This window comes from Corvus kubaryi, unplaced genomic scaffold (genome assembly GCF_017639235.1).
Source record: "Corvus kubaryi isolate FWS band 111438036 unplaced genomic scaffold, C.kubaryi_AGA036_p1.0 split3-73, whole genome shotgun sequence".
Classification (NCBI taxonomy): Eukaryota; Metazoa; Chordata; class Aves; order Passeriformes; family Corvidae; genus Corvus; species Corvus kubaryi.
This window is the reverse complement of record NW_024582091.1, coordinates 46023130-46035021: the sequence shown is the minus strand read 5'-3', so window position 1 is coordinate 46035021 and position 11892 is coordinate 46023130. Positions and strand designations below refer to the sequence as shown.

General features: G+C 36.5%; 1 protein-coding gene across 1 annotated transcript in view; it reads right to left on the bottom strand.

Moving 5' to 3' along the window:
• ADGB (androglobin) overlaps positions 1 to 11892 on the bottom strand; it is a 111516-nt gene that overhangs the window by 9452 nt on the left and 90172 nt on the right. The window contains exons 27-29 of the mRNA XM_042016610.1: positions 7965 to 8161; positions 6795 to 6906; positions 89 to 198 (exon numbers count right to left, since the gene is read on the bottom strand). Coding sequence (XP_041872544.1) covers positions 89 to 198; positions 6795 to 6906; positions 7965 to 8161 — 419 coding nt within the window. The remainder of the gene's footprint in view (positions 1 to 88; positions 199 to 6794; positions 6907 to 7964; positions 8162 to 11892) is intronic.

The following is an 11892-nucleotide window of genomic DNA, read 5'->3' as shown; positions in this document are numbered from 1 at the left end:
CAGTACTGATCTGCAGACCTGAGAATATCTCTTTATTCAGTGCAAGGATGGCACATTCAACAAATCAAGGCTTTGGCCTTGTTCTCACCTGAGATTCAAGTGATCCTCTTTCGTTCTGGAACTTCTCTTTTTCTGTCTTCTCAAATACTTTATCTTTTGATCTTATGGTTGACTCAGGAATACTTGCAATCTTTTTTACTTTGAAAGAAGTGAGAGTTAGGGGAAAGTTGTGCTCCTCGTCCTTTCCCCTGTGTATTACTCAGATGTAGTTATAATGCATGACGAATTAGAGAATATCGTTGTTATCCATAAATATAGTTCCCCATACAAAACCCAGGGTGGAATAACAGCACAAAACAATCATAAAGAAAGACAAAGGGAACCCAGTTAATTAGTTGACACTTTCAAGTACTACCAAGAAAGAATGTGAAGACAAAACAACTTTTGAAAACGTACTTACAAGGTGAACGTATTGTGGCAGCCTTATCTGTCCTAAATAGCACTTTACCCAGGGCTTAACTGAGAGTTTGTCACGGTGCCTGCTATCAGTCACTGCACTGCTGCCTTGGGTATGGGTCGGTATAAAGACTTCAATGCACAAGAATCACAGCTTCACACTCACTTCCCTTATACAGTCTCATACAATCACTGGCAGTGTTTGTTATGCACCAGGAAGGTATGAAGCTCAAAATAGGTAAAGTCAATGTTCTCATTATCTCACATCCTAAGACTGTCTAGAACAGAGAATGTAGATACACCCCACCAAAAATGCAAGGAAGTTAAGGCAAAGAAACATGTTTGGGACTCGAGGCATATTTAAGAAATGCAAAATTGTCATTATCACAACTATCTGAGAACATTTTTAATTAATTATATTATCAGTACATATGTATACTATATGTTTGAATTAATGATACTGAGAATTGACATTTGCATCACTATTTTGCAATGTCTTAGCTGGTGAGAGCTGTAAACAAGACTTATTGCATGTCATATTCTTGTTGAAATAAATTAATAAATAAAGCCTGTAATAGCATTTAACTTCAATAGCATCAGGAGTGTATCAGTTGAAACAACTAGGGATGTATCCAAAACACTATGAGGAAGATTAAAGACCTGAGTCCGAAATCTCCATTTCCTTCCACCTTCCTACTTAAACATTGAGACAAGTGCTGAAACCTAGATTTAGCCAATACGGTAAAATAGGGGACTTCTCTCAGAAAAAAGTTGATATGAGTGACTGTTTCACAGTCTGATGATAATAATAAGATATCTTTCAGTTAATGCTTTCAAGATAAGATATCTTTTACTTAGTGCTTTTCCAATTTCTTTCCACTGAGAACAAATCATTGTACTGCACGATTAATGAGCTTTGGATGAGATCTGCAATGTCATGGCTGAGATTATAGGGATATATAAAATCCTAAATATTAAATATATAGAAACATATTTATAATGCACATATAGCTCCACATAAAAATATATATTATATGGTATATAAGTAATATCATACATATTACACTGTACATGTGTTTATCTGGAAATGGTATTATTCTTATCTCCTCATGATACTTTAAAAAATGTCCAATGACACCAAAGTGTAAAACTTAATTGATTCAGGGCTACCAAGGCATATATTAAAGAATGAAAGCAAAAATTAAAGTGGTCTCCACAAATACTGAATAGACTAAAACAAATAATGATGACATAATTCAAAGTTATAAAATGATTACAAAAATGGCTTTCCCTTTAATTTCACATTATCATTACATAGTAGCACCATAAATCAGGCTGGTGTACATGCATTATTCAAGGAATTATTAATTTTTAGAGACAAATTATTTATTGTTTACACAAACACTCAAAAGACATTCAGTGTAGTTAGCTAAATGATTCCAGACAAAGAATTTCTATGTCATAGGATACTACAAGCTTGTCTGGTTTCTATAAATATTTAGTGACTCTGAATTATAACATTTCGATGCTCTGAACTTATAGCATATCCTGATAAGTTATCAAAGAACAAGGAAGCATAAGAAATGATAGGGCTAGAATGAGGTAACCTACTTTAAATCCAGATATGAAGGCTTAGGGCAAGATTAAGTTGAGATCTCCAAGCTCTGCCATGAGCTGCCCTGTTCAAGTTCCCACAGCCCTTCCCACTCCCTCAGCAGAGCAAGAAGTATCCCCAGTTTTGGGATCATCCTCCAGACATGCCTGGAGGGGGCAATGATTGCATTTCGGCTTGCTGCCCGCTCTGATTCAAAGGGAGATGCGAGTAACAACTTGGGACTTTTCTTAGGGCAAAGCCAGGCAAATGCTTTGTATGGGATATGATAAGAAGAAAGGCAGGCAGATGATACAGAAAGTAAAAGGCCATTCCAGCTCACAGCTTATGCATCAATCATCACAAACTCTCAGTGGCAGTTTTTATATCTGTATGGCACCAAGAAAAGCTTGGGCATCACGCAGGCTGTCAGTGATGACACACAGCTGACAGCAACTTTAAAATTAGCTTCTCTACTGCTCTTCAATTATTTATACAAAAATTCATTTAGTCTAATGCCAAATGTGACCAAAGTGATCATCCAGTCTGATGTCCTGCCTATGACAAGCTTGACAATTGCACCAAATGATTTCTAGATGAAACTCAGCTTCTGATTGAGATACATCAATTCTCTTTTTTTAGGCAAGATAGACAGCAACTCCTGGTTTATGAAATTTAAATTACAGAGACTCTATCTTATTCATAGGTATAATACAGAGGAGTCTTTTGAAGCTTTCTTTGAGAAGGTATCATGCTCCTGTATGAAATAGGCTCTGAACATTTAGTGGGATTATCCAGTAGTTGATAGCAATAACTGTAAGTTGCCCCATGAGGGACTTTCATATTTTGTTAAGAAAAGATTGAGAAGTTCAGATGTTGCTTTTCCTATCTTTGACTGGACCCTCAGGAGGATTCTCACAGATGGCAACATCAAAAATCTTTTCAAAATTGGGCTCACCCATACACTAAAGTAACAGAAAAAATACACCAGGATAGAAGCAATCCAATAATATGGTCACAGTAGTAGTGTGGGGTTAGAGTGTGGCTTAGAGATCTACAGCACCATCATGTATCCTCTGTGAACTATTTGTTCACTGAACAGCAGGCAGGTGATTAATCGCTACTGACAGGCAAGCAGGGAAAGAGATAAAGAGAGAGAGATCTGAACATCCTGTGAAACGTCCCATGGAATCCTCTCCTTGGCACAAGCCAGCAAATTCTCCTTTGGGAAAAGAAAACCTGTGGGAGAAACTTTCACAGCTTTGGAGGATAAAAAGGAATATTCCAAAGCATATTTTCTGTCCTGCCTTTTCAAACCTACCTCTACTACCTGGGCTGGGCACTCTATCTCCCCTGCTTTCCTAGTTGGATAGACAGCCTTCTCTTCTCAACAGCTTATACTCCTAAGTTAATTTAAGGCAATATGTAAAATACCTGCTGCAGTTAGCATTCAGCACACAGTGATGATTCAGCTAGGGGTTGTGACAGTTGCACAATAAAACCTGTGATCTTATTACCAAAAAAATAAAACCAAAGAACCCCAAAACATAATAGCTGAAAATCCTATACACAAAATGAACCTTAAAGTGATTTTGTTCACACAGTCAAGCAACTGACAATAGTACTAGCAGTTGCAAGATTGCCCACTAACTGTTCCCCTTTTCCACAAGAATTATGATCTTGAGCTTGCATTTTTAAAAATATTTTACCATTGAAGACTTGCTCTGCAACAGTTCTCAGAAGGAGGAGACAAAAAAAAAAAAAGAGAGAGCAAGAAAAAAGAGAGAAAAGACGAAGACCACATAAATAAACTATGTGGAACTTCCTAATTTCTGTGTACTTAGGTTTTCCTGCCTAATGCCTTTTTAATGTTTTGTTTGTGCAATGGGCTCTTTAATGAAACATTTAATGGGATTTCATATATAATAAATATGACTAAGTATTATTCACAAAATAACTTTCACTAACACAGTTCTTTTTACAAGTACAAACATCAACAAATACAAAATTATCATAGGATCTGTATACCAGAGAATTTATTTTCTTCAGAAATGTTTGAAAATAAGTATTTATAATATTGGTGAATATCAACAGTATAATAGCATGGGTTGTCACTTAAAGGGAGACTAGTTTAAAAGACTTTAGCAGATCTTAATACGAAGTTGAAGTATGGTTTTGCCATGATAAATTAGCCTTAATACAAAATTAACTCCAGATGGCACTGTCGGCTTACATGAAAAAGGGATACTTGCAACAGGGAAAATTTGTTGCAGAAATTTTTCAACTGGCTCACTGCAGCATTCTTAAAAATCACATGGTGAGACAATACCTTTTTGGTTATACACCAATATTATTATTATATGAATTTTGTGTCTGACAACTGGTATCATCAATTTTAAATGGTAAAGGTCAGTTTTCAAACTGATTTAAGACTAGATTAGAAAAAAGATTAAATGTTTGGGTTTTCCCCAAAATACTTAACTATAGTAAGCACTCCAGATAAATATTGCTGTTAATAGGGGTACATCAGCACTAAGGATTAAATGTGTATTGGTGTTTAAACTTTTTGATCTAGGTTGTTTTTAAACTCTGTTGGTGGCTTAGGCAATCTGTTGGTATCTTTGTATGAACAGAAATACTCAGTTAATAAGAACTGTGAAATGGATTTGGGTTACTCTGAAATGCAGCAATTATGACAGGGCACAAAAATGACACTATTTTAAAATAATCCCAAGAGAAAAAGTGCTTGTTATCACTGACTGTAGCTTAAGTATGTTTGAATGCAAATGAGCATCAATTACCATGGAGAAGGGGAGCTATGAACTGGAATACTGCTACCTTGAATTCAACATGAGAATACTGATGACATTGACAAGGTTCAGTGATATGAGCTGAGAACTAGTGAAGAAGCTTAAGAGATGAAGTGACCTCCCTTGACGTGCAGCTCTACAGGCCACAGTGAAGCTGTATAAAAGGATACACACCAGTAGCGTGGCAGGTGTGCCAAGTGCAAGTGTCCCTATGTAACTGACTCAGAAGGATAAGAGGATGTAACAGGATGTCTATTGTAAGAAGCAGTCTACGGGGAAAATTAAGAGAATAAATGGAATCATCTAGGAAGAAAAGATGATATTGTGAAGAACACAACAAACTACAAACAGGTGAAATCACTAAAAGAGCTGTGTACAGGCCTGTAAGCCTATATGACATAGCTCCTCAACTGCTACTAAAACTGTCTAGAGACTATAGTAAATCAAGAAGATACATATTTGTAAAGTTGCATAATAATAACTGAAGAAATACTGAAAAAAATCTCAAATATTGCATACATCCCAAACCCAAGAAATTATATCATATCCATCAGTAATTACCGCTGCTGAATCTCAGTTCAGTCCAGGGTACTAGAAATTACAAAAAAAAGACTTGACCAGACATTTTAAGAGAAATATGTAAATATAGTAAGAAGTGAGACATACCACTAGTAAATAAAAATCAATCCATCCTAAAATGTTACAGGGTATTAGCAAGTGTCTATATATGAGGAAGCAAATACTTTCTGCTTATCACTTCTTTTAAAAATTGAGTTATAGAACTTTAGTATTAATGATACAGAAAATTTACTGAATGGTGGAAAGTAATATTTTAGGTTCTGCAGGAACCTAGGGGTGAGAACACAGGAGAATCAGCTGCCTGTGTGCGTGATGTTCTGCACTAGCAGCTGGAGTAGGGCTGCAGCCTCAGAGCTCATAGGGGATGCAGGGGCCAGCTACTGGGCACACTAGGTGTCTAAGTCCAGCTGGTGGAGGGATCCACCTTTATAGAAATATATAGTCTCTCTAGGGGACTTCCATTCTTTCCAGCCAAAGAGGGAAAAGCAGGATGAGGCAGGTGGTACTGTCTGTGTTTGTGTATGTGCTTTGAGTGTCTGTCTGTGATCTGTGAAGCTGGCAATGTGTGTGTGTGTATATATGCATATATATATGTATACACATACATATATACATCATGTGTATGTGTGTCTATGTGCATGTGCTTGGTGGGATGACATCTTCAGCCTCACAAATAGTTGGACCTGGGAATGTGCAGTAGCAGCAGCCTTGCCTCTCAGGCTGTTGGGTCCAGAGTGATAAACTTTAACATAATTAAGACCTAATAATTTTGTGTCAACCCTACTGGTAAAAGAAGAAAAAATATGAGACATTTATCTGATTTACAGAATATTGACTAGTATTCTTAAGTGCTTTTAATGTGTCTTGGGCTTGGTTTTTACTGTCCCTTAAGAAATCCTACAATAATCTGTAAAAAACCCAAAACCCTTTAATTTCTCTGTCCCCTTCCTGACTTAGACATACGGACTGTACTTGGGAGCTTTCCTAGTCCTTCCTCTTGCTAAATTCTTCTCCTAGCAGTAAGAAGCAATACATTTCCCAAACCAGGCCTTTTTTCCGCCCTCTTGTTCAGTCCATTTTCTTAGATTATCAGCAGGCATGTTTCTGTTCCAGATGTCTACCTGAAGCTGAGCCCTAAGAAGGTGAGTTTTGCAGTGTATTCTCTGATTTCCTTGTATTTTGTGAACTGAAGAAGTAGATTCATGCAATCAAGCTTCATTTCTAAGAACTACAGAACGAAAATCTTTGTTGCCTAGTTATTTCACTCAAACAGTGAAAAAAATGTTGCTTGGAGCAATATTTTTTTTTAAATCAGTAACATGGTACATTTGACTAAATATGTACTTAGATTAACCTACCTTTGATTTCATTTTTCTGCATTTCTTTCAGTTCCTGAACAAGCAAAGACTCACTCTCAGTAAGCAGCCAACTATCATGCAACACCAATGCCTCTATTGTATACTGGTGAGACTGTGAAAGAAAATGCAACATGCTGAAGTCATAACAATTACAGCAAGCATTCAAGTCCTGCAGGTTAGCAAAGTGCCAGGTATTGAATTCAGCAAATAAAACACGTTATTAATTATTAAGCTTGCACATCACAGCATTCGCAAGGAGCTTAAAAAATTGTTAATTCCACAGATCTTATTTTAATTCCTGTGAAATTAAACAGTTACTCATGTGTTTATCAAGTAAAACTAAACTGGGCTATACAATAAGGAGCTACATTCCTGTAAGATTTTCATGCAACTTTCCTATGTATGCCATGTACTAAAACAAAGACATTTGTCTCTGATTTTAAGACCTACTACAGGGCTTTGAGCCCTAGTACTAGCACTCAATAATGCCTTAATGTGAGGCAGAGGTGACAGGGTCCATGGGCTGTTCTTAGGATATTTTGTTGCAATTGAATTCAACTATCAAGAAAAAATCACAGCAGAAAAACATGGGGAAATAGAAAAACAAGAACTGTTTTAGAAAGTATATCTCATTTCTGTAAAATAGATAAACAATACTAAATGACATCAAGAAAAACCCATTGTTTGACATTACTCTCTGACAAACTTGGCTTGAGTAGCAGATATTATGTGTCTGTTACTAACGTTTCCAGCTGACTGGAAATAGGTGTTTCTCTATGCAAACCATTACAGATGGCCTTCTATAATATCATATTTCAAAGAAAGCTCATATTGAAGCATCAGAACTTTGATTTCTGGCCTTTTCTGATCCTTATGTGAAAGTTATACTATACTTGTATTGGATTTGCCAAATGAAAAACATTTAAAGATAGAGTAAATCACCTTGATATGAAACTCTCTACTTATTTAGTCATTCATACATGTACATTATCCTTTTTTCATCACCTCATTCAAAAGCTACCAATAATCTTAATTTTGGATTCCTTGTTCTTGCCTCAGGATAGAAAATCTCCACATGTACCAAAAGAATTAGCAATAACCCTTCACTCTTTGTTTGCTGTTTGTTTGCTTTTTTTTCTTCCCAAATCCCAGTGATTAATAATCTCTTACTTGTTGTGGGCTTCCAACATTATTTTCAAAGTTTTCCAAGATGAAAGATTTATCTATTTTTATCACTGGAGCTTCCTGTACAAGGTCTGACTTGGAAGAACTTTTGCTGTTCTTTAATGAATTATTACTTGCTTTTTTCAATTGTCCAGTTTCCGATCCCTTCCTTGTACTACTTTGAATAATCTCTTGGTTTTTTACTGCAAAATGACAAAAAAAGGTCCAGAAATTCTATTAATTACTGGTATGAGGTAAACAGATGCTCCCAGAAAGTATTAGAAAGAATTAACATAGTCCATTTTCTCATACTGAATTGTACTCACAAGGTTCCAATTAAAATTATGCTTATTCCAAATACTACCCTGATTTCATTTTGCATGCAAATCACAAATATCTTCAAAGTAAATAATGAGAAATTTGAGACTGTGTATATATGAGTGTTGTTACTGTTTATAAACCATATAATTTCTTCCCCTCAAAGTCCATGCTTCTTTCCTGCACCAGACACCACAACACTGTGCTATATCCATATTACAGAATATGGATAGCCTTGTGCTCCCCACGATGGGATCCCTTTGTGGCTAACCTAATTTAACAAATTGTGTAAAACTGGATGAAGGGAAGAGGTGCATTGGCCACAGTTCTGGCAGTGCCTACCCTTACAGAAGTCTCTTATCCAATCTCTTTGCGTCAACCTGACACAAAGATCATAGCTAACTTGAGCTAAAAAAAAGCCAGTCTTGAAAGGAGCCATAAAACTATTTGTGATCTGCCATTTATCAATGTATATCATTTTCACCTAAGGAAGATGTTAATGTGGAAAAACTGTGAAAACAGGAATGTTCTAAAGAAGGGTTGTCACAGAAATATCAACTCAGGAAACATAAATTTGTTTTCATTTCTAATGCCATTGAAATTTCTTTTGCCTGCTTGTCTACATAGAAAGTAAAGAGAATTCTAAAAGTGAACATCTCATAGAAAATTGAATAAGGACATTCATAATAATTCCCCTCTGGGGAAGCAGCTTCACCTGTGTTACCCTAACAACAGCTGGACCATCAGCTGGGAATGAGATATCATTTTGACTTCACTGAGGACAAGAGGCTTTACTCTTCCCAGGGTTTATTGTATAAACAAAGGATGATACTGCGTCATTGCAACACCTCAAAAGAAAAATGCACAATTTCATGTGTGTTGATGAAACATCCTGGGAAATTCACAGGAGGTGGCAGGACAATCAGACCAGATTCAGCAAAATTTACTTGTGGTATGTCAAAATATAAATGCCCTATCAGAGGTTTAAGTGTGCCCCTGGAAACTCAAATGGAGTCAAGAAATATTGTTTCTTATGAAAGTCAAATGCCATGGATTATTTCCTATTGCATCTTTCCTCTGCATAAGTCAGTGCTTCCTTGTTCCTAAGAAAAGCAATAGAAGTCAGGAAATCAAAGGAAGACCTTACTGAGATGGTCTCTTAAAGAGGTCTCAAACTCCTAATCACAAGTTATGAGTTGCTCTTCTGCATTGCATTCAGAATCTTTAGCATCAGAGCTATCCCTCTTGCTGTCCCTGTGGCAAGGAGGCCTGTGAGAGAAATGTGAAGAAAGACAATACTTGGTTTCTTCTAAACCATTTTTTAGAGTGCTGCAGATCCAGGGCTGTTATTTTGTAAAAGGCATTATGCCTAAGTAAGCCTGTAACTGTGGAATAGTTTCTCACTCAGATGCTGCTGAGCTTTCCAGGAATCAGTTAACTTCCCATGCTGTGAAGGTGAAAGTAGACATAATTCACAATGGTTGGATTATTAGGTCTTTCATCAGAAGGATCCAAAATCATGAGGCTTTCACTCAGTAGAAGTGCATTTGGATGAATAAGAAACAACATCCAAAGAGCAGAATCTTGAATATTCTACATCTGCAAGAAAACCTGCTGCAAAGAAACAATTTGTATTCCAGATGGAAGAAAATGAAGACATTTTCTAATTGGGTAAATTGCCTTTAGGTTACCATTTGCAATATTTGCATAAAGGTTTCTAGTCAGGAATGATCTTCAGTGCCTGTCCAAGCACTGTTAGCAAGGGCCAGTGCAAATAATTTACAAAAAGGTAGCTTTAAAGCAGTGACGCCACCTAGATGTACTCCCTTGGAGTCAACAGAGAGGTAAGCTCTGCTCCAGGTGTTGTGTCGGGGTTTTAGGAGATGTGTACTGCCCTCTGAAGGAGTTTACCTCTACCTATCAAGATAGGTGGAGTTCAAGGGAGGCTGTATTCCTTAGGCTACAACTGGCTTTCAGGAATGCCTCGCTATCCTCCTCTTCTCTCTCTCCTAAACCTGAAGAGCTTGAGTATTGAAAAGTTCTATAATGATTTTCCCAGAGGGAGATCCTGCCATGAAGATATCTCAGAATGATGGAATCCCCCTTAAGACTCATTCTCTTTCCCTTGCAGGAAAGATCACTTGGAAAAGCTTCCCAAAATACATACACAGCCAACAATTCTTGCAATGGTCACCAGGTAGTGCTGTAACACCAAATTAGTTTTCTTACTACATACAAAAATATGTATATGTCACTCTTGGTTTTCCTAAGTTCTGACTAGAAAGAACTCCTACCTACGTTGCTTCCAGATTCAAGCAAATATCTGAAAGATATTTTGATACTTTGTGAGAGGATTATATCAGACTGTTACTGTGGAAAATGAAAGGATTGTGAACATTCACTTGGCCCATCTGTGCTTATGCAACTGCTGTGCTTGTATCAACAAAACGAATTGTGCTTGCAGTGTGTGTCAATATGTAACTCCTTTATTGTCAAGCAAATTTTCAAGGTCAAAGTCATCTGCTACATCTCAAAAGAGGTAAATATATTCAAAATCAAGTGGTTTAATGTAGGTTTTGAGCTGTGAAAGACATTTATAGAACAGCTGTGACTTGAGATGAATTAACAGGCTGTGGGTGGGCAAGAGAGATAATGTTTTATTGGTGATGCTTGCACAATAATGTCACTTAAGAGGACTTCTGGCAACACAGTGATCAATTCTATGAGAGGCAGAACATGTGTGGTAGTGAATAAGTCTCAAATGTAGGGACTGTATCTGTCTTAACTAACAAGTTTGATGCCAATGGTACAGCAGTGTTTTCTGGTTATTCCTATGCTGAGAAAACACACTTTTTTAGAGAACAAAGAAGGAATCTTGTTGTATTGAATGTCAGTTGTACAAATCTCCCCCTGAATTTGGCATCAGTATTTCTGAGTGTTTCTATACTGTTATAGTACAGGCCATAAAAACACTTTTGACAACAGCAAAGAACCATGCTTTTACAATGCCATAAACTGAACCACTACTGAACCTAGAGACACCCAGTAGGTTGCATAATACAATACTGTCATATTGGATATACTGAGTACATTTCACAATATTTTCATTTTGTTTGGATGCTATGAAAGATTCTACACAAAGTATATTCTTTGTGATATACAGGATGTATATTAATAGGAAAAGAACTTCAGTGTTAAGGCCAGTTGGTCTAGTATCATAAAAATACAAGTAATAGTAAAAAACCAACAAACAGTGACAGCTTCACAGTCATTCATTCATTCAATGGTAACTCTCTATATATTCACACACACTTAAAGAGCATCAGAATATTCATTTCAACTTCAAATACAGTCTAAAATCATAACACAATTTTATGGCTGCCACTGCTGAATAGGCCCTGATACAAAAACCTCACTATTTTCAATCAGGTTAATGTAACAGGTATTTCACTGAATAATTCATGATGGATTAAAATAATTCTAAATTAGCAGAAATTATTTGTATCACAGCACATTAGAGCTAGAATGTGTGTGTCTGATTTCTAAGGATATTTTGCAAAGTTCTCACATACGCATCCTGGTAGACTGGCAAAGGCAAAATGCCCCTTTTAGTTAT